This window comes from Schistocerca piceifrons, chromosome 8 (assembly GCF_021461385.2).
Source record: "Schistocerca piceifrons isolate TAMUIC-IGC-003096 chromosome 8, iqSchPice1.1, whole genome shotgun sequence".
Classification (NCBI taxonomy): Eukaryota; Metazoa; Arthropoda; class Insecta; order Orthoptera; family Acrididae; genus Schistocerca; species Schistocerca piceifrons.
This window is the reverse complement of record NC_060145.1, coordinates 409040718-409063777: the sequence shown is the minus strand read 5'-3', so window position 1 is coordinate 409063777 and position 23060 is coordinate 409040718. Positions and strand designations below refer to the sequence as shown.

At 51.6% G+C, this 23060-nt stretch overlaps 1 protein-coding gene across 2 annotated transcripts in view; it reads left to right on the top strand.

Annotated features, from left to right (window-relative positions):
* LOC124711701 (leucine-rich repeat-containing protein 47-like) overlaps positions 1–23060 on the top strand; it is a 103094-nt gene that overhangs the window by 15173 nt on the left and 64861 nt on the right. For both annotated transcript variants that reach the window (XR_007005500.1, XM_047241902.1), the window contains exon 3: positions 8440–8604. Coding sequence is in view for 1 of the 2 variants with exons in the window: in XM_047241902.1 (XP_047097858.1) it covers positions 8440–8604 (165 nt within the window). In the remaining variant the exon portion in view is untranslated. The remainder of the gene's footprint in view (positions 1–8439; positions 8605–23060) is intronic.

The following is a 23060-nucleotide window of genomic DNA, read 5'->3' as shown; positions in this document are numbered from 1 at the left end:
TGCCTCTAAGGAATGCCATTCATTGCTGGGAACATCCAGTGTGATTCCCCCCAGGGGATCCACATCTCTTTTGTGGATACGTGCGTAGCGAGCACGGGGCCCCGAGCTAATGTGGCCTTCCTTCCTTTCCGGGCTGCATACCTTCCCTTTCCGCATCCTTCCCCATCCCCTGTCTTCACCCCCCCCCCTCACCTCTTGCTCTTTCCTTTACTTTCTCCCCCTCTGGGGGCATGGTTTGCGCCTACGTCCGGAGACGGACGCTTGTAAATGTACCGCATTCTTCTTCTTCCTTGCTTGTCTGTCTTCTTCCTTCCTTTGTCCTTCTCCTTTCCTTACCTCTTCTCTTTACCCTTTTCTCCGCTGCGGCGTTTGAGACCCCCTCTTCTTTCCTTTCCCTTTCTCTTTCTTCCTCCCTGTGCGTGTCTGAAGGCCGACCCACGCACTTCCATGCGTAGCCGGTGACGGGGTAACGCGTAATTCCCCGCCCCGGGTAGACAGGTAGGACACGTACGTACCCCCTGGTAAAGGCCAGGCCCAGGGAGGGGTGATTACCCGAGCTGATACCTTCCGAAAGTGCCGATTGGTCCCTCCGTCCGTATGTCGGGAGGTGTGACCTGAGGTGTGAACAATCACCTAAGGCGGGTGTGCCCTCGGTGAGGGCCCCCACAAGGGAGGAGCGCGCCATCGGAGACGCCGGTAATCATGGGGGATTCTTCCGCAATGGTTTCCTCACCTTCCACTATGTCTGCTCACAAACGTAAGTTCACTGAGTCTCAGCCACAGACGGTTCTTCCATCGTTGCCACAGTTCCTTGTTGTTTCTCGGTCTGACGAAGGTCACGACTTTTCCACGGTCAACCCTTTCATTATTCAGAAAGGTGTCAACGCAATTGCGGGTCCTGTAAAGTCTTGTTCCAGATTACGGAATGGTACCCTGTTGTTAGAAACACACAGTGCCCTCCAGGCTCAAAAATTGCTGCGTACTTCTCTGCTCCACACCTTCCCTGTCCGGGTGGAACCGCACCGTACCTTAAATTCCTCGCGTGGAGTCGTTTATACACGCTCCCTCGATGGATTGTCTGACGAAGAAATTCAGCACTACCTGTCTGACCAGGGCGTCACCGCTGTTCATCGGGTTATGAAAAGGGTTGACTCGAACATCATTCCAACCCGCACTGTCTTCTTGACTTTTGACAAAGTTCAACTCCCATCAAAAATCAAAGCAGGCTATGAGATAATTTCCGTTCGCCCGTATGTCCCAAACCCTACGCGTTGCTATCGATGTCAGCGGTTCAATCACACCAGCCAGTCCTGTTCCAATCCGGCCAAATGTGTTACGTGTGGCAGGGATGCCCATGAGGGTGCTTGTCCACCTCCATCCCCTCGCTGCATCAACTGTATGGGTGACCACGCTGCTTCCTCTCGAGATTGCCCTGTTTTTAAGGACGAAAAGCTGATCCAGGACATAAGAGTGAAGGAAAAGGTGTCGACCTTTGCTGCTCGAAAGTTACTCGCCAGTCGACAGCCCACCGTGCCTCAGAAAGGAAAATACAGCGCTGTCCTTGCTTCTCCTCGGCCAACAAAGGAGGCGGCCACGCAGACTTGCGACCTCACATTTAGTACCACGGTCGTCAGATCGGCCAGCGCAAAGATCGCCCGTTCAACCTCACCTCTTTCGCCTGCCCACTCTATGGCTCACCCTTCGTCGGGTTCTGCTAAATCTCGAGCCCAAAAGTCAGACGCCAAGTCTACAAAAAAAGAGCATTCTCGTGAAGAGTTTTTACGTACTGCAACTTCACAACCATCGGTTCCTCCTTCATCTAAACATACCTCCAAGAAGGCTACGAAGAAACACAGTTCCTCTCCTTCTCCGCCAAGGCGTGTCCCATCTACAGCACCATCTGGCGGAAATCGCCCTCGGCCATCTTCCGTGTCGCCGAGGCGCACTGTTGGTGGCCGGTCAACTGGCCGATCGTTGGTGGCAGGAGCTGCTCCTGACCAACCTATGGATCAGGATCTTCTGCCTTCGACTGAATGCCATTCCATGCTGTCGGTCGCAAGCTCTGAGCAGTCGTTGAGTTGACAGCACCCTTGGTGCCGTTCCTCCATTTTCTGTTCACCCTATGTCCATTATCCACTGGAATATCCGCGGCATTCGCGCCAATCGGGAGGAATTGTCGATCCTCTTACGATCCTACTCGCCGGTCATCTTCTGTCTTCAGGAAACAAAGCTGCGTCCCCATGACCGCTTTGTTCTCCCTCATTTTCAGTCCGTCCGATATGACCTCCCCTCAGTTGAAGGCACTCCAGCCCATGGAGGACTCATGATTCTGCTCCATGATACTCTCCAATATCACCCAATCCCCTTAAACACTTCCTTCCAAGCTGTCGCCGTCCGTCTTTCCCTTTCTGGATACACGTTCTCTCTTTGTACGGTATACATTCCATCGTCTACACCAATGGCACGAGCTGATCTCCTTCATCTTCTTGATCAGCTTCCACCCCCCTATTTGCTGGTTGGGGACTTCAATGCCCACCACCCGCTTTGGGGATCTCCACATCCTTGTCCACGTGGCTCACTATTGCTAGACGTCTTCCACCAAGCGGATCTAGTCTGCCTCAACACTGGGGTCCCTACATTTTTGTCTGCCTCCACGGCAAATTTATCCCATTTGGACCTTGCGGTTGGTACTGTTCCGCTAGCTCGGCGCTTCGAATGGTTCGCCCTTGATGATACACACTCGAGTGACCACTTTCCATGTGTTCTTCGACTGCAGCCTCAACTGCCATATATGCGCTCGCGACGCTGGAAGTTTGCCCAAGCCGATTGGACACTTTTTTCGTCTCTAGCGACATTCGATGACCGTCGCTTTCCCAGCGTCGACGATGAGGTCACACATTTTACCGACGTTATTCTCACAGCTGCGGAACGTTCAATACCACGCACCTCCGAATTGCCCCGGCGCCCTCCAGTTCCGTGGTGGAACGAGGCCTGCCGTGACGCAATACGTGAGCGGCGACGTGCTCTTCGCATTTTCCGTCACCATCCAACTTTGTCCAACTGTATCCGATATAAGCAGCTCCGTGCGCGATGCCGTCGCGTCATCCGCGATAGCAAGAAGGCAAGCTGGAAATTCTTTACTAGCTCATTTAACAACTTCACTCCCTCCTCGGAAGTTTGGAGTCGGCTTCGACGGTTCTCAGGCGCGCCTAGTTTCTCCCCGGTCTCTGGGCTCACTGTCGCGCATGATACCTTAGTGGACCCCGTCGCAATTTCTAACTCATTGGGTCAGCACTTTGCTGAGATTTCGAGCTCTTCAAATTACCCGCCAGCGTTTCTCCCGAAGAAACGTGCAGCGGAAGTGCGACATCTTGCTTTCTCCTCTCAAAATCGCGAAAGCTACAATACTGTTTTCTCCATGCGCGAACTCCAACATGCACTCTCTACTTCTCGCTCCTCCGCCCCAGGACCGGATGGTATCCATGTCCAAATGTTGCTGCATTTATCAACCCATAGCCTGCGTCACCTCCTTCGCCTTTATAATCGAATTTGGACCGACAGTACCTTTCCCAGGCGATGGCGGGAAGCTATTGTCGTTCCCGTTCCGAAACCTGGAAAGGACAAACATCTCCCCTCTAGCTATCGCCCCATTTCTCTCACGAGTAGTGTCTGTAAGGTTTTGGAGCGTATGGTGAATTACCGTTTAGCTTGGTGGCTGGAGTCCCGCAGTCTTTTAACACCAGCCCAATGCGGATTCCGAAAGCATCGTTCTGCTGTTGACCATCTTGTTGCTCTCTCCACTTATATCATGAACAATTTTCTCCGGAAACGCCAAACGGTAGCAATATTTTTTGATCTGGAGAGAGCGTACGATACCTGTTGGAGGACAGGCATCCTCCGCACACTGTTCTCTTGGGGCTTTCGAGGCCGGCTGCCCCTTTTTCTTCGCGAATTTATGGCAGAGCGCACATTTAGGGTGCGGGTGAACACTACTCTCTCCCGTACCTTCTCCCAAGAAAACGGGGTACCCCAGGGCTCCGTGCTGAGTGTTGTACTGTTTGCCATCGCCATTAATCCAATTATGGATTGTCTCCTTCCTGATGTCTCGGGCTCCCTCTTTGTGGACGATTTTGCGATCTACTACAGTTCTCAAAGGACCAGCCTTCTTGAAAGACGTCTTCAAGGATGTCTCGATCGCCTCCACTCGTGGAGCATCGAAACCGGCTTCCGTTTCTCACCCAGTAAGACCGTTTGTGTTAATTTTTGGCGACGTAAGGAGTTTCTTCCGCCCTCCTTACATCTAGGTCCTGTCAACCTTCCGTTTTCCGACGTCGTTAAATTCTTGGGTCTTATGTTTGACAGAAAACTGTGCTGGTCCTCCCACGTTTCCTATCTTTCGGCTCGCTGTCTGCGTTCCCTTAACACCCTCCGTGTCCTGAATGGTACCTCTTGGGGAGCGGACCGGGTGGTCCTTCTCCGCCTCTATCGCGCCTTAGTGCGCTCGAAATTGGATTATGGAAGCATAGTCTACTCCTCTGCTCGGCCGTCTATTCTTCGGCGTCTCGACTCTATCCACCACCGTGGATTACGTTTAGTGTCTGGAGCTTTTTACACCAGCCCTGTGGAAAGCCTTTATGCTGAGACTGCTGAACCTCCGCTGTCCAATCGGCGGGCAGTCCTTCTGAGTCGTTATGCTAGCCATCTGTCTTCCATGCCTGCTAATCCAGCCCATAACCTTTTTTTCGACGCCTCCTTTGATGTCGGGTATGCAGGCCGCTCCTCCTCCCTACTACCCCCGGGAGTCCGCTTCCGTCAACTGCTCCATTCTCTTTCCTTCCGCTTTCCTAAAACCTTCTTGACAACTTGGGGTACAGCACCGCCTTGGCACCGTCCCCGGATCGACTTGCTCAGAGACCTATGTCAATTTCCCAAGGATGGTACCCCTACACTTGTTTACCGTCGGGCATTTGCTGCTCTATGTGCACAAATGACGGAAGCCACATTTATTTACACCGATGGCTCGAAAACATCGTTAGGTGTAGGGAGTGCCTATATTGTTGGCGACACCCCAAATCACTTTCGGCTTCCCGACCAGTGTTCGGTTTATACTGCGGAGCTTTACGCTGTTCTCCAGGCTGTCCACTACATCCGCCGCCATCAGCGGATACAGTACGTAATCTGCTCAGATTCTCTCAGCTCTCTCCTAAGTCTCCAAGCTCTTTACCCTGTGCACCCTCTGGTCCACCGGATTCAGGACTGTCTGCGCTTGCTCCACCTGGGGGGCGTCTCAGTGGCGTTCCTCTGGCTCCCGGGACACGCTGGTATCTGTGGAAATGAGGCGGCCGATATAGCGGCCAAGGCTGCAGTTTCTCTTCCTCGGCCAGCTCTTCAGTCTCTTCCGTTTAGCGATCTACGGAGCGGTTTATGTCGCCAAGTTACTCATTTATGGCATGCGCATTGGTCAACACTTCCCCACAATAAATTGCGGGAAGTGAAAGCCGTTCCTTGCGCTTGGACCTCTTCCTCCCGAACGCGTCGTCGGGAGGAGGTAATTTTAGCTAGACTCCGGATAGGGCACTGTCTTTTTAGTCATCGACATCTTTTAAGCGGTGATCCTCCCCCACTCTGTCCCCACTGCTCTCAGCTGTGGACGGTCAGACACCTTTTAATTGAATGCCCCTATTTTAATCCGTTACGCTCCCGTCTACAGCTATCGCCTGATCTATCGTTGATTTTAGCAGATGACACGCGCTCAGCTGACCGCGTTCTACAGTTTATTAGTGACAGTGAAATGACGTCAGTCATTTGAACCTTTTTTTTTTTTGGGGACAACCAACCCCTTTCTATAGTGGACTTTTAAGCATTCCTTCTGCCTTTAGTTTCTCAAATTTTCTGACTTTGTTTCCATTGCTGCTGATTTTAAATTTCGTTTTTTTCCTGTTTTCTACGTCACGGGCTGGGCGCTAATGACCATAGAAGTTTTGCGCCCTAAAACCACAAACAAAAAAAAAAAAAAAAAAAAATCCAGTGTGATTATGGCAGAGCTGATAGCAGTCAGCAGAGCCCTCCATTTTATTAAATGGGACTCCATTGGCCACACTTTAATATGTATTAACTCAGCGAGCAGTTTCGAGGTTACTGACGAACTGTATTCTTGCCACACTTCCGTCTCCGCAGCTCATGATGTTCTAATGAGTGCTGTCGACAGGGGATCTCAGATTGATTTCATATTTTTAGATTTCCTAAAGGCTTCTGATACTGTTCTTCACAGGTAGCTTCTAATCAAACTGCGTGCCTATGGAGAATTGTGCAACTGGGTTTGTGATTTCCTTTCAGAAAGGTCACAGTCTCTAAATATCTAGGAATAACAATTTTTGATACCTTAAATTGGTACAGTCATGTAGGTAATGTGGTGAGAAAGGGAAATCAAAGACTGTTTTATTGTCAGAACACTTAGAAGATGCAACAAATCCACTAGACTGCCTACACTAAACTTGTCCATCCTCTGCTAGAGAATGAAGTCTATTCCAAAATTTTGTCCACAGAATTTTTCTTCACTTTTACTTATTGTGCATTGTATTATTCGAAATACTCTCCTCCACAATTGATACACTGCTCCCAACACAATTTCCACTTCCAGAAGCAGTCTTGATACGGCTCTTGGTAGATCACACGAAGCTTTTAGCTCTTCTATCGTTGCAAATCTTCGTCATTTCAACAGGGTTTTCAACTTTGAAAATTAAAAAAAGTCTGCAGGATCCAAGTCTGGAGAGTATGGAGGATGAGGCAGCACAGTGATTTTGTTTTTTGTGCAATAGTTGAGCACCAACAGGGATGAATGTGTGGGTGCGTTATCGTCACATTTCACACTGTTTCCTGCTCACATTTTCTCGCGGGCATCACAACACGTCCCGATAGTACCATCGATTAACAGTTTGGTCCCTGTGGCACAAATTGATGATGAACTAATCCTTCAAAGAAAATGATTAGTGTGGCTTTGATGTTTGACTTGACCTGACCAGCTCTCTTTGTCTTAGAGAACCTTTCCCAACCCACTGTGAAGAGTGAACCTTAGTCTCAACATCAAAACCATAGACCCACATCTTATCACCAGTTATGAGTCTCAAAAGGAACATCTCATTCTTATTTCCGTGATCCAAAAGCTCTTCAGTTTGTAAAGCAAAGGTCTTTCTGGTCTTGACTCATGAGCCGTGGGACAAACTTGGCATCAACATGTTGCATTCAAAGATGCTGTGTCAGGATTTCATGACATGATCCAACTGAAAGATTACATTCTTCTACAATGTTTCTGACTGTCAGTCTTCAATTGGCACACATGATTTCATTAACATTCCTGACATTAGCATCATCGGTAGACTGCGAAGGGTGCCCTGACTGAGGGTCATCTTTAACTTCCGGCCGGCCATTTTTAAACTGTGTGAACCATTCTTAACACTGAGTATACTTAAGCACTCCTCACCATAGGCTTCCTACATCATTTTGTGTGTCTCTGTAAAGTTTTTCTTACGTTTTATGCAAAATTAAAGTGCAGTCACATTGCTCCTTGAACTCTTGTCATCTCGAAATTTGCAAAATGTGCAACTCAATTTTCTATTCAATAAAGCACTGAACAATAGCTAACAAATGTACAATAATGAAACTTCCAGCAGTTACGTAATAAACATGGGTGTTTGTAGAGAAGCCACTCGCGTTTTGTTTCAACATACCATTGGCGCGAAATTACGAATGTGCAAGAACTATTTGAAAGATGTCGTACTGCTGTGCGGTATTGGATCCTTAACAGATAGCATTGACAGAGCACATCAAAAAACCTCAAAGGGCAGCTCAGTTTGCATTATCATGAAAGGGGGGAGAGAGTGTCACCAATAGGATATGAGAGTTGGGGTGGCAATCATTACGTCGCTATCCATTATGGTGAGATCTTTCTTTCTTCTTTCAATGTGAAAACATTTTGTTGACATCCACCTACATAGGGAGTAATGATCATTGTAACAAAATAAATCACAGGTCACATGGGAAGATTTAAGTTATTTTTTCTTGTACTCTGTTAGTGTGGAATGATAAATAGCGAAAGTGGTTTGGTGAACCCTGTGCCAGGCACTAAAGTGTCAGTTGCAGAGCAGCCATGTAAATATAGATGTGGTTATTGTTCTTTGAGTATATGGCTCAAGAACCATAATAAGAAAGAGAAATTCAAGCAGTACAGCATGTACAGCAGTAATTGGGCTGTAAATTTTACCTGGGCTGTGTTCACTAATCAGTGATAGCTGATATAGATTAACTGATTTGCTGTGCGCAATTGTAGATGTAGATATGCCCAATGTTTTAATAGTGCAGTGTTTGTATGCATGCCTTGAATATTTCATAAAATTTAAGTAATTCTGTATGATGTAATTAATTTTCTAATTATCTTTGCAGATTGAACAACTATGTCACAAGATGGAAGTCATTCACGTATCTGATTCAACACCATCGGTGAAGATAATTGATGGAGTGAAATCTGTTAGACCCTTTATTGTTTGCTGCATTGTTAGAAATTTGAACTTCACACCAGATTCATTTAAGAAGTTCATTCAGATGCAGGTAACTGGTAGGATGAATATGTATATATATTTTTGTGAAATGCAGATGTAAAAATGTTTAGACTTAATGCACTTTTTTGTGTTACATATTGTTAATGGTACAACTGTTTTTCTGTCAAACCTGTACATTGTTTACATTGAAATCAAATACACCTGAGTAGTGAACTCATCTTAACTTTTATTATGGAGTCCTCAGTAATAACACAATGTGAACATAGGTAACCAAGTGTGATTGTTGTTGTTCCCATTTCAAAGACTGGTTTGATGCAGCTTTCTGTAGTAGTCTATCTTGTGCAGACGTCATCATCTCTGCGTAACTATTTCATCTGCATCCACTTGAACCTGCTAACTATAGTCAAGCTTAGACCTCCCTCTACAATTTTCACCCTCCCACTTTACTCAATTACCAAATTGACTGTTCCTAGGCACCTCAGGATATGTCCCATTAAACAAGTCCTTCTTTTAGTAGGCAAATTGTGCCATAAACTTTTCTCCCCATTTCAATTCAGTGCCGCCAATCAGTTACCCTTCCTACCCAAGTAATATTCAGTATTCTTCTGTAGCACCACACATCAGAAGTTTATATTCTTACTCTACAGGGAGGTCATAGCTCTTTCATGGATTCGTATATGGTGACCATAGGCCCTGAGTCATTGCAGCATATCCTCCTTTCATGTGCTGGAGGCTTCCTCTCTGACACTGTCTTCTCAGACGCAGCATGTAGGACAGGTTGACACTGTAGCTTATATTGTGGGGCATTGATTATGGCTTTCTCCACTTTATTTCACAGCACTTATTTTGGTTAATTCATCTTTGGTTTTCACATCAGAGTTTGACCTTCACTTTGAGAGATTTTACATAAGTGCAGGCCATGCGGGGGAAGGTAGCCAAAACCCAGCATGGTATCCAGTCGATGTAAGGAGTCATGAGGTACATGTACAATGGTAGCCCTGTAACTACATAGGAAATAAATGGTTCATCATGACCCCAAGAACTTAGTCTCATTGACACCATATGAGAAAAGCAAAATAAAGTAAGCTACAAAAAAGTGCTCACCTCAGTTCCAGCTTTGCACCCAACCAAAAGAAGGTTCTTTCTGTCTACAACCTGGTCTTCTTTGTCCAGTGTGTTGGAAATATATTTGGAGAATTGTCTTTCTTCAGTAAATTACAAGGTGTTCTGTCTTAACTACAACAGGGAATCTTTCCCAGTCCCAAATGTTACTCTCTTGTAACAGACTTGGTGTCCTGCCTGTTACCATAATGCCTCATAAAAGCCTGGACATGAGACAGGGCTAAATTTTTCAGCAGAGCTTAACACGACAGACACAGAAGGAATTATGTAGAAACTTGGAGCAAAGGGTTCACTGCTATGTTGAGGCCTGCCAGTTAAAAGTTGACACCAAATCAGTCATCCTCTCTTTTCACAGGATGTGCTTTGTGAGAAAGCCAACATCATGGTGCTCTGTTACGAAACCTTGTTTCCCATCCCCAACAGGATGCTTTAAATGTCAGCAATTTGCACTTATGTTTTTCCATTGTACAAGCAACTCCATTTGTGGAGACACTATGCGGGAGTACCATGTCATGAGGCTTATGATGCGACTTTTTCAAATTTTGATCCCTCTCTCCTCTTTGTGCCACCCATGGCACCTTAAGATTTCTTTCTCAAATGTCATGGCTTCACTACAATTGTCATTATGACTATTTTTGCACCAATGACAACTTTCTGGTGCTCCTATCAATTTCTTCTCACTCTCTAGCAGATCAGTTGCTATGTTCACCTCTCCAGAGGGCCAACAGGCAGTTGTATGTCTGTACCATCACCTTTGTTCTCTCTCCGTCAGATTGAGTCAAAGAGATTTGTAGAGGTGTCGGACACCATCTCTCTTACAAGTTGCGTGATTGTACTTGGGAATTTAAGTTATTGTCAAAATACATCACTCCTGGTTTATTTTAAGGGATTAAATCGCCCTGTACACATACTACTAAACATTTAATAGATAGAACTGGTTGCTGTGATTGTTCTGCAATTGAGTAATCATACAATAATGTCCCTTTCTGCTCATTTATGCACAACAGGTTAATTTTATGTCATCACAGCACCAATGTCAGCCCTCTGTAGGCATTCCTGCAGTATGCTAAAATTTTCTCATCCATGAAAAGCTTTATGGAACTTCTTTTTCCACTATATCATGTACACTTTTTGTGAAAAGTAATGGTCTTATAATGCTCCCATGGGATATGCCTGAAGTTACTTTTACATGAAGATTTCTCTCCATTGAGAATGGCATGTTCTGTTCTATTCTAATTTCCAACCCTCCACCCCACTCCATCCCAGCCCCCCCCTCACACACCCTCCCAGCTGGCGTGATATTTCACACACTTGTATTTCGTTCTTAGGCGGCAGCTTGGAAGTGTATTGAATGCCTTTGGAAAGTCAAGGGGTACTGTGTCAAAGGCCTTTGGAAAGTTAAAGAGCACTGTGTCAGTGTGGACAGTGTCAGCTGGATTTCATACAGTCATTTCTCATTTTCAGAACCCATGTTTATCCCTACAGAGGAGATTTTTTTAGTCCCCAGAAATGTCATAATACGCAACCAAAAACCTTTGCAAAATTAACTAACACACTGTCAGAGATATGGGCCTATGGTTTTGTGCATATGTTCAATGAGCCTTCTTGAATTGTACTGGTGTCAGGTGATGTCCAGTGGCCTTTCCTCTGCTGAGCAATTTCAGTTGCTTTTGTCCCACAGCCACATAATTGATGTGTCATTTTGACATTCAGCAAGAAAAACTACAATGCAATCTTTCTTAGTGAAACAAGTTTGGAAAATTACTTACAGGATTTCGCCCTTCTCTTTGTTGTCCTCCATTTCTGTCTCATTATGGTCACAATGTATCTGTATAGATAGCTTCAATCCCATTTATTGATTTAACATACGACCAAAACTTCTTAGGATTTTCTGCGAAGTCGGTAGATAGAATTTTATATTCAAATTTGTTGAATGTTTCATGCATGGGTACCCTTATGCTGATGTTGGCTTCAGTAAGTTTTTGGTCTGTGAAGTGTTAGGTGCATTTAAATTTGCAGTGAAGCTCTCTTTGCAGTGAAGCTCTCTTTGCAGTGAAGCTCTTTGCTTTTGTAGCAGTTTCTTGACACAGCAGTCGAACCACAGCGAGTCCTTCCCATACCTAACAACTTTGCTCCGCACATACCTGTCCAAGGTGTGTTATACAATACCTTTCAACTTTGTCCATTGATGCTCGAAATTGAAGCAAAATTACCTATGCTGGAAGGTTAAATTTTCATGTATAATGCTCAGGTAATCTGAAATGTTTCTTGTCGCTCTTGCTTTGCATTCCTATTTACAGCTGTTTTTGGTAAAGTGTAATAGCCTTATGATTGCCAAGTCCCTGTTCTGTGCTAATTGAGTCAGAAAGTTCGAGCCTGTTCTTGATCAGGAGAGCTAATGTTATGTTCATGAAGTGGTTCTCTAATTAGCTATGCTCAAGGTCATTTTTGGACAAGGAATTTAGAACAGTTTCATGTGATTGTTCTAACTGCCTAATCACTAGACTCTCCCAGTCTGTAACTTGTAAGTTGAAATTTCCATCAAATACTCTCACATGATCAGGAAATTTAGGTTGCACCCACCCACTTATTGGCCTGATTATTTGTCTCACCTTATTTAATATTGTGTGTTCTGCTGATGGTCATTAGAGTAGGTGGAAGTAAAGCCTGGCAATTTTCAGTTTTTGTAACCTGGTCAGTGAGGGGTTGATTTCAAATTGAAGTCATAGAGTTGTTACACATAACCCACCCAAATTACACCTCTAATTATTAACTACAGAGACATTTACAGCGTAGCAAAAAAGTGGGGTTTTACTCCCACAAAATGGGGTAAAGCCCAGCAGTCCAGGTCTTTGCCCATTTGAGATAAACATGGATAAAAATGGGTTAACTGCATAATCAAAACACTTGAACTAACCCCTTGTAACATTGCTGTATTGTGACCAAACCAACACAATATTAATCTTAAATATCTCATAAATTTGAACATATCCTTAAAATACATGTACCAAAAATACTATTATACATGAGAGGAGGGTTAGTAGGGTAATCTGAAAGAGTTAAATGGCTGATGCTAAGCTATCTAGGTACCTAGTACATAGTGTACAGTGGGCTCTAGGGTATCCAGCTCATGATTATTCAGCCTATGTGCTATCTGGACCATTCAGTCTGGCCTAATTAATTAATATATTAATAACACTTGTCCATAACAAAATTAGGATTAATTTATTATACACACTTCAGTTTTCCAAAGCTGTAGGAAATTGGTGCCACCTACAATGCTGTGTGGCCTTTCAAAATGTTTTATGTATCCTTTGTGCTTCTACCTCATCTGGAGTTAAAGTTGTAGGATACATATTGCATTGTTAATATTGAATAGATTAATGTATCCACTTTTCAGTAAACAGTGCTTAGAAGCCCTCTTAAAGTCTTCACAAACAATGAACACACAGAGAGCAGCTGTGTTGGTAGTCCTGTGTTGTTTGTTTCTTCAATTGTATATCAGACATTCAAAGTGTGTGTGTGTGTGTGTGTGTGTGTGTGTGTGTGTGTGTGTGTGTAGCTAAATTATTGCTTTGTGCAGTCCTCTGTGTTTAATCGAGGAGTTTGAAATGGATGATAAATGAAACAAGTTGTAATGACTGTGGATCAACAGTGTGCTGTAATGAAACTGATTTGTGGGGTTGCACTCAGAATTTGCATTGCTTTGGTGGTAGGGATAAGAGAAAGTACTGTTGGAGACTAGAAAACAAGTAGAGTATAAATTGAAAAGTGATGTTTCTTAAGCTAGTAGAAATGGAGTAAAAGTAAGGAAGATGTTGAAAGGTAAGCATAAGGAAATTGAGGAAGCTTTTTCTTTTTCCCCATGAACATTTAAGGCTAAAAGGTTGGCCATTACTGGGCTGATATCACAGGAAAAGGTGTTACAGTTTCAGTGAGAAATAAGAGGTTCTGCCAGTGGTGGACAGTTGTATCACTGGAAAAAAATGGTTTGATGTTAAAGACGCAAAGCAATTACAGATATTAGTTGCCAGTGGGCAATGGTTTATATTAATGGGGAAAGAAAATTTGTGCTGGACTGTGGTCCTCCTGCTAGGAGAGGACCTGGGTTTTAATCCTTGTCAGGCACAAATTTTTAACTAAATCAATTGGCAGCTAATGTCTGTCTTGATTTATAGTGGCTGCAGGATCAAAATGGTGTCTGTACTTTGACATGTCTGAAAGAACAGATCCCATATATATGTGATTAGATGTTCTCTAGATTACCAGTAGTTCTGAGGTTTCATCCACTGACAAAGAGGCTGTGCCATTGTTTAAAGAAATCCCTCAGAGTTAATTGATGAGGAGGGAATTTCTGGTGAACAGTTGTGCAGTTGCGATGAGATCGGTTTAAATTAAAATATGCTGCCTACAAAAATGCTTCCTTCAAAAATGGAAGTTGTGCCACCCAGGTACAAGAAGGTTGCCCTATTGGTTTCCAGTAATGCAGCTGGCAACCACAAACTTAGGCTTTCATTGAAATCACTGCCTGTACATTACATTCATCGAAAGAAAGCATGTATGAATTCAGAGACCTTTAAAACTTGGTTCAAAAATGAACTCGTACCGGCTATAGAGAAATATGTGAAAGACAACAATTTGCCGAATTAAGGTCTGCTGCTACCTGATAATGCACCTTATCATTCTGCCAGTGACGAAATCACAGATGGAGATAGCAAAGCATTATTTTTACCACCAAATGTGACTTACCTTTGCCAGCCGATGGACCAGGGCATCCTTGAAATGCTAAAGTAATAGTACCACTGCTGTCTTTTCAGTTTGTTGACATCAGTGATTGATAATAATGAAGACACTGTGAAAATTCTGCAGTGGATTGACTTACTCGATGTCATAAAGCGAGAAGAGATTCCAAGCATATCACTTGCAAGGTGTAAGAAAATTCTTTTAGACCACGAAGGTGGCCATTTAGACTTTGAATCCATGTATGTAACTAGTGTCACAGATGTTCCATTGCTCAAAAATATACCGGGTTGTGAAGGTGATGCAGAGCATGTTACAGAATGGACAGCAAATGGCGAAGTCAGTGAACTAACTGACAATGATATTGGGGAATTGGTGGTGCAGTGGGAAGTAACAGGAAGAGGAGGCAGCCTTAGATAACAGGAGAGATCTTGTCCCACATTCGAAGGGCTTAAGATGATTGAGGCAGTGTTGTGGTACATTAGTGAGCAGGAGGAAGCAACGCCAGCTGACATTGGTTGTTTGCTTAGATGGAGGCATATTGCAGCATGGTAGCTAAAGGGGGAAAGTTATCTATCGGACACATTTTTAAAACTTCAAACCTGTAAGTTTCATCTATTTCGCTACACCTGGCTTTTCACCGCTGGGTAATTGTATAACAATGCAGATCCTTTTATGTTTCCTGTCCTCTCTCCCCCTCCCACTCTCCCCCCCTCCCACTCTCCCCCCTCCCACTCTCCCCCCCTCCCACTCTCCCCCCTCCCACTCTCCCCCCTCCCACTCTCCCCCCTCCCACTCTCCCCCCTCCCACTCTCCCCCCTCCCGCTCTCCCCCCTCCCGCTCTCCCCCCTCCCGCTCTCCCCCCTCCCGCTCTCCCCCCTCCCGCTCTCCCCCCTCCCGCTCTCCCCCCTCCCGCTCTCCCCCCTCCCGCTCTCCCCCCTCCCGCTCTCCCCCCTCCCGCTCTCCCCCCTCCCGCTCTCCCCCCTCCCGCTCTCCCCCCCTCCCGCTCTCCCCCCTCCCGCTCTCCCCCCTCCCGCTCTCCCCCCTCCCGCTCTCCCCCCTCCCGCTCTCCCCCCTCCCGCTCTCCCCCCTCCCGCTCTCCCCCCTCCCGCTCTCCCCCCCTCCCGCTCTCCCCCCTCCCGCTCTCCCCCCTCCCGCTCTCCCCCCTCCCGCTCTCCCCCCTCCCGCTCTCCCCCCTCCCGCTCTCCCCCCTCCCGCTCTCCCCCCCTCCCGCTCTCCCCCCCTCCCGCTCTCCCCCCTCCCGCTCTCCCCCCTCCCGCTCTCTCCCCCCTCCCGCTCTCCCCCCCTCCCGCTCTCCCCCCTCCCGCTCTCCCCCCTCCCGCTCTCCCCCCTCCCGCTCTCCCCCCTCCCGCTCTCCCCCCTCCCGCTCTCCCCCCTCCCGCTCTCCCCCCCTCCCGCTCTCCCCCCCTCCCGCTCTCCCCCCCTCCCGCTCTCCCCCCTCCCGCTCTCCCCCCTCCCGCTCTCCCCCCTCCCGCTCTCCCCCCTCCCGCTCTCCCCCCCTCCCGCTCTCCCCCCCTCCCGCTCTCCCCCCTCCCGCTCTCCCCCCCTCCCGCTCTCCCCCCTCCCGCTCTCCCCCCTCCCGCTCTCCCCCCTCCCGCTCTCCCCCCCTCCCGCTCTCCCCCCTCCCGCTCTCCCCCCTCCCGCTCTCCCCCCTCCCGCTCTCCCCCCTCCCGCTCTCCCCCCTCCCGCTCTCCCCCCTCCCGCTCTCCCCCCTCCCGCTCTCCCCCCTCCCGCTCTCCCCCCCTCCCGCTCTCCCCCCCTCCCGCTCTCCCCCCCCCTCCCGCTCTCCCCCCCCTCCCGCTCTCCCCCCCCTCCCGCTCCCCCCCCCCCCTCCCGCTCTCCCCCCCCCTCCTCCCGCTCTCCCCCCCCCCCTCCCGCTCTCCCCCCCCCCCTCCCGCTCTCCCCCCCCCCCTCCCGCTCTCCCCCCCCCTCCCGCTCTCCCCCCCCTCCCGCTCTCCCCCCCCCCTCCCGCTCTCCCCCCCCCCTCCCGCTCTCCCCCCCCCCTCCCGCTCTCCCCCCCCCTCCCGCTCTCCCCCCCCCTCCCGCTCTCCCCCCCCCTCCCGCTCTCCCCCCCCCTCCCGCTCTCCCCCCCCCTCCCGCTCTCCCCCCCCCTCCCGCTCTCCCCCCCCTCCCGCTCTCCCCCCCCTCCCGCTCTCCCCCCCCCCTCCCGCTCTCCCCCCCCCTCCCGCTCTCCCCCCCCCTCCCGCTCTCCCCCCCCCCTCCCGCTCTCCCCCCCCCCTCCCGCTCTCCCCCCCCCTCCCGCTCTCCCCCCCCCTCCCGCTCTCCCCCCCCCTCCCGCTCTCCCCCCCCCTCCCGCTCTCCCCCCCCCTCCCGCTCTCCCCCCCCCTCCCGCTCTCCCCCCCCCCTCCCGCTCTCCCCCCCCCTCCCGCTCTCCCCCCCCTCCCGCTCTCCCCCCCCCTCCCGCTCTCCCCCCCCCTCCCGCTCTCCCCCCCCCCTCCCGCTCTCCCCCCCCCCCTCCCGCTCTCCCCCCCCCCTCCCGCTCTCCCCCCCCCTCCCGCTCTCCCCCCCCCCCTCCCCGCTCTCCCCCCCCCCTCCCGCTCTCCCCCCCCCCCTTCCGCTCTCCCCCCCCCCTCCCGCTCTCCCCCCCCCCCTCCCGCTCTCCCCCCCCCCTCCCGCTCTCCCCCCCCCCTCCCGCTCTCCCCCCCCTCCCGCTCTCCCCCCCCCCTCCCGCTCTCCCCCCCCCCCTCCCGCTCTCTCCCCCCCCCCTCCCGCTCTCTCCCCCCCCCTCCCGCTCTCTCCCCCCCCTCCCGCTCTCTCCCCCCCCTCCCGCTCTCTCCCCCCCCCTCCCGCTCTCTCCCCCCCCCTCCCGCTCTCTCCCCCCCCTCCCGCTCTCCCCCCCCCCCTCCCGCTCTCTCCCCCCCCTCCCGCTCTCCCCCCCCCTCCCGCTCTCCCCCCCCTCCCGCTCTCCCCCCCCCCCTCCCGCTCTCTCCCCCCCCCTCCCGCTCTCTCCCCCCCCTCCCGCTCTCCCCCCCCCCTCCCGCTCTCTCCCCCCCCCTCCCGCTCTCTCCCCCCCCTCCCGCTCTCTCCCCCCCTCCCGCTCTCCCCCCCCCTCCCGCTCTCCCCCCCCTCCCGCTCTCCCCCCCCCCTCCCGCTCTCCCCCCCCTCCCGCTCTCCCCCCCCTCCCGCTCTCCCCCCCTCCCGCTCTCCCCCCCCTCCCGCTCTCCCCCCCCCTCCCGCTCTCCCCCCCCCTCCCGCTCTCCCCCCCCCTCCCGCTCTCCCCCCCCCTCCCGCTCTCCCCCCCCCTCCCGCTCTCCCCCCCCCTCCCGCTCTCTCCCCCCCTCCCGCTCTCTCCCCCCCTCCCGCTCTCTCCCCCCCTCCCGCTCTCTCCCCCCCCTCCCGCTCTCTCCCCCCCCTCCCGCTCTCCCCCCCCCCCTCCCGCTCTACCCCCCCCCTCCCGCTCTCCCCCCCCCCTCCCGCTCTCCCCCCCCCTCCCGCTCTCTCCCCCCCCTCCCGCACTCCCCCCCCTCCCGCACTCCCCCCCCTCCCGCTCTCCCCCCCCCTCCCGCACTCCCCCCCCCTCCCGCTCTCCCCCCCCCTCCCGCTCTCCCCCCCCCCTCCCGCTCTCCCCCCCCCTCCCGCTCTCCCCCCCCCCTCCCGGTCTCCCCCCCCCCTCCCGCTCTCCCCCCCCCCTCCCGGTCTCCCCCCCCCTCCCGCTCTCCCCCCCCCTCCCGCTCTCCCCCCCCCCTCCCGCTCTCCCCCCCCCTCCCGCTCTCCCCCCCCCCTCCCGCTCTCCCCCCCCCTCCCGCTCTCCCCCCCCCTCCCGCTCTCCCCCCCCTCCCGCTCTCCCCCCCCCCCTCCCGCTCTCCCCCCCCCCCTCCCCGCTCTCCCCCCCCCTCCCGCTCTCCCCCCCCCCTCCCGCTCTCCCCCCCCCCCTCCCGCTCTCCCCCCCCCCCCTCCCGCTCTCCCCCCCCTCCCGCTCTCCCCCCCCCCCTCCCGCTCTCCCCCCCCCCCCTCCCGCTCTCTCCCCCCCCCTCCCGCTCTCTCCCCCCCCTCCCGCTCTCTCCCCCCCCTCCCGCTCTCTCCCCCCCCCTCCCGCTCTCCCCCCCCTCCCGCTCTCCCCCCCCCCTCCCGCTCTCCCCCCCCCCCCTCCCGCTCTCCCCCCCTCTCCCGCTCTCTCCCCCCCCCCCTCCCGCTCTCTCCCCCCCCCCCTCCCGCCTCTCTCCCCCCCCCCCCTCCCGCTCTCTCCCCCCCCCCCCCCTCCCGCTCTCTCCCCCCCCCTCCCGCTCTCTCCCCCCCCCCCCCTCCCGCTCCCCCCCCCCCTCCCGCTCTCCCCCCCCCCTCCCGCTCTCCCCCCCCCCTCCCGCTCTCCCCCCCCCTCCCGCTCTCCCCCCCCCTCCCGCTCTCCCCCCCCCTCCCGCTCTCCCCCCCCCCTCCCGCTCTCCCCCCCCCCTCCCGCTCTCCCCCCCCCTCCCGCTCTCCCCCCCCCTCCCGCTCTCCCCCCCCTCCCGCTCTCCCCCCCCCCCCTCCCGCTCTCCCCCCCCCCTCCCGCTCTCCCCCCCCCCCCTCCCGCTCTCCCCCCCCCTCCCGCTCTCCCCCCCCCCCTCCCGCTCTCCCCCCCCCCCTCCCGCTCTCCCCCCCCCCCTCCCGCTCTCCCCCCCCCTCCCGCTCTCCCCCCCCCTCCCGCTCTCTCCCCCCCCTCCCGCTCTCTCCCCCCCCCTCCCGCTCTCTCCCCCCCCTCCCGCTCTCTCCCCCCCCCTCCCGCTCTCTCCCCCCCCTCCCGCTCTCTCCCCCCCCCCTCCCGCTCTCCCCCCCCCCTCCCGCTCTCCCCCCCCCCCTCCCGCTCTCCCCCCCCTCCCGCTCTCCCCCCCCCCCCTCCCGCTCTCTCCCCCCCCCCCTCCCGCTCTCCCCCCCCCCCCCTCCCGCTCTCTCCCCCCCCCCCTCCCGCTCTCCCCCCCCCCCCCCCTCCCGCTCTCTCCCCCCCCCCCTCCCGCTCTCTCCCCCCCCCCCCTCCCGCTCTCTCCCCCCCCCTCCCGCTCTCTCCCCCCCCCCCTCCCGCTCTCTCCCCCCCCTCCCGCTCTCTCCCCCCCCCTCCCGCTCTCTCCCCCCCCCCTCCCGCTCTCTCCCCCCCCCTCCCGCTCTCTCCCCCCCCCTCCCGCTCTCTCCCCCCCCCCCTCCCGCTCTCTCCCCCCCCCTCCCGCTCTCTCCCCCCCCCTCCCGCTCTCTCCCCCCCCCTCCCGCTCTCTCCCCCCCCCTCCCGCTCTCTCCCCCCGCCCTCCCCTGCTCTCCCCCCCCCCACCCCGCCCTCCCCTGCTCTCCCCCCCCCACCCCGCCCTCCCCTGCTCTCCCCCCCCCCCCCCACCCCGCCCTCCCCTGCTCTCCCCCCCCCCCCCACCCCGCCCTCCCCTGCTCTCCCCCCCCCCCCACCCCGCCCTCCCCTGCTCTCCCCTGCTCTCCCCCCCCCCCACCCCGCCCTCCCCTGCTCTCCCCTGCTCTCCCCCCCCCCCCCACCCCGCCCTCCCCTGCTCTCCCCCCCCCCACCCCGCCCTCCCCTGCTCTCTCCCCCCCACCCTCCCCCACACTCTCCCCCCCCACCCCCACTCTCCACCACTCCCCCCCCGCCCTCCCCTGCTCTCCCCCCCCCCCCCCCCCCCCCCCACCCCGCCCTCCCCTGCTCTCTCCCCCCCCACCCTCCCCCACACTCTCCCCCCCCCCCACCCCCACTCTCCACCACTCCCCCCCGCCCTCCCCCACACTCTCCCCCACTCTCCCCCCCCCCGCCCTCCCCCACTCTTTTTTAAATCCAGCTTGACCTTACCAGTGTAGGCCAGATAGTGCCCTTTCATGAGAGTGTACTGTACTTTATCAACTTTTTCAGAGGATCTTACATTCATTAGCACTGACAGTGGGACAATGAAATATACCTCTCTTTTTAATTGTTTTTCATCAGTGTTCCTTTAAATGCACCAGCTTTACTATTCATACATCACAATTTGATCAGATTTCTTTATGGAGTCACTAACTGCTAATGGACTGCCACATCAGTAAGAGACTAATGTCCTCGCTGTTTAGTACCCTGCTGTACTTCGCATAAACTGACAGTATTGTATTCTCTTAAACTCATCCACTTTTCTTGTTGACTGCAACCCTGTCTCACTCCTTTTGACTACTGCTTGTCCTTCATATCCTTAGACTCGTGTTAACTATAGAGGGGTGGGGAGGGGAGGGGGAGGGGAGGGGAGTTGAGTTTCTGAACAAGTTGTAGATAGCCTTGCACATTCTGTATCTTATGCCTTCTGTCTTAATAATTTTTAAGACATCCTGTATTGCAGTCAGTATTGTCAAAAGCTCTCTTCAGATCTACAAATGCTGTAAACTTGGGTTTGCCTTTCTTTAATCTCTTTTAATAACTGTAGATTTGTCTTGCTTGTGTTTTGGTTTTTGCAGAATCCAAACTGAATTTCTGCAAGGTCTTCAAGCCTTTACATTTTTTTGTAAATCATTTGAGTTAGCATTTTTCAGCTCTGACTAGATATACTGGGATTTCTGTAATACTCACTGTTGTCAGAACCCACCTTTTTTTGGAATTATAATTACGATGTTCTTGCCTCATATCTCGCATACCAGATGGAGTAGTTCTGTTATGTTTGTTTCTCCCAAGTATCTCAGCTGTTCTGAGGGGAGATCATTCCAGCCTTCCTTTTATTGTTTAATACTGGCTATCCTTGCGAGCTCTTCATGTTCTTACAGTTGCTCCTTATTTCCACAAAGGTTACTTTAATTGCCCTATATTTGGCATCTGTATTTCAAATGGCCATGAATGCCACTACCGCTTTGCATTTCTGCTGTAGCCATCTCTGTTGTGCCACTTTGACCACCTCTTCAGCCTTATTTTTAGATGTATTTCCTTTTACCTGCTTCATCTTTTTTGTCTTTGTTTTTCTGATTTTTCAGTTTGTGTATTTTCTACTGTTTCTCTTTTTTTTCTTTCTTTTTTTTTCCTATTTGGACTTCTGCAGCCTTCAGTACTTAAAGATTTAAAGATTCTCTTTCATATTCCATTGTATTTCTCTCGCCCATTTACCATTAGTTGCCCAGTACTTCCTTTGAAACTCTCAACAATATCAGGTTCTTTAAATTCATTAAGGTCCCACTTAACTCCCTATCTTTATGCAGTTCTGTTGCGCAGCTCATAATCCATAAATTACTGTCACTCCCACATCTGATGGTGGATTTTTTTGCAATGTAAATTGAACCATAGTGTGATATTTGCGGTGTCCTTCCCTCCCTGAAATCATGTGTGATGACTGACGTATCTGTAGCATGCTCAAAGAATAAGTTCGGTTGTTATTTTGAAAGGTGATAATTTTGTTTGGTTGGTGAAGTCAACAAATAAGGTAAATTCATAAAATATATCTTAGATAATGAAAAAGTCTTGTGTTTTTGATGCATTTTCGTGAGTGTTTATTTTGTATGGTAAATTCAAGGTGTGTCCATTATGTAACTTTTACCCTAAAACTGGGTCCAAAATCTGTCTTCCCATTACAAACCATACCTAAAATCTTAACAGTATCCGCATGTCTTTCATGCGCTCAACCAAATGGCGCAATTCTTAAACCAAGTGTTTGCAAATACTAATTTATATTCTGTGCAGAACTGTGCCAGGAGACTTCCCATTTGGTTCTCCTATCATCTGTCTTCTTTTTTTGTAGTGTTGAAATTCAGTTCTCCAGTACAGTTAAATTTTTGTCTGTCTTAACCAACTGAACAATTACTTTTTTCCAGTGCTGGTAGGAATATTAATTTATACTACTGTGACGAGTGAAAAGTTTAAGTGTCAAGGTTTCTATTGGTGATCCTAGCTTCACAGCCACAGTTGCTTACAGAGATGGAAAGATTGGTGTGAAATAAGTCATTGATTGGTGGAAGCCTTTCAGGAGATTCAGTAGCTGCTGAAAATTTCAAAAAATGATTCAAAAATATCATTTCCTTCAACCAGGCATCTTCAGATTGAGTTCTTAATGCTATCAATCTGATCTTAATCAAATGATATCCATTAAGGTATTAATTTTCATGTTAAATGACTGTGCAAAAGCCTCTAAAAAGAATGGGTACAGAGTTAGTGTAATGTCTTGCAATAATGCATCCAGGAAACACACAATCCTTTATTTCGTTGTTAGGGAAATAAAAGGTCCCTGCTGTAAAATATATTGTTCAGGTTATTCATATAAGTCACAAAAAGTAATGTAATGTGCGGATCGACAGTTTGCCTTTTAAAAAGTGAAAATTTTGTGCCAAGTGTAACAAAATTTATAAATGATGGTTTGCCTCTGAAGGCCATGTTGTTGACTGACAATACTGTCAGATTTGGGCATAGAACTGATCAGTAGTGGCATCGCAATGAAATTTCTACTACCTAATTCAGTGTCTTTTTTTTTTTTTCAAGGAGTTCTGGAAAATGACGCCTATGTATAAGGTACAGTTACTGAATAAGCTTGTTGAAGAGGGAGGGGGAAAGGGGGCCAAGTAATTACCCATTTGAAATCTATAATTGTCAAAGATTGCATCTGTGTGGGATCATGTTGCAGAACTAATGAATGTGAGGTATGTGAATCCACTGATACAGTTTGCACACTCAATAAAAAAGAAAATTGGTGACTGTAT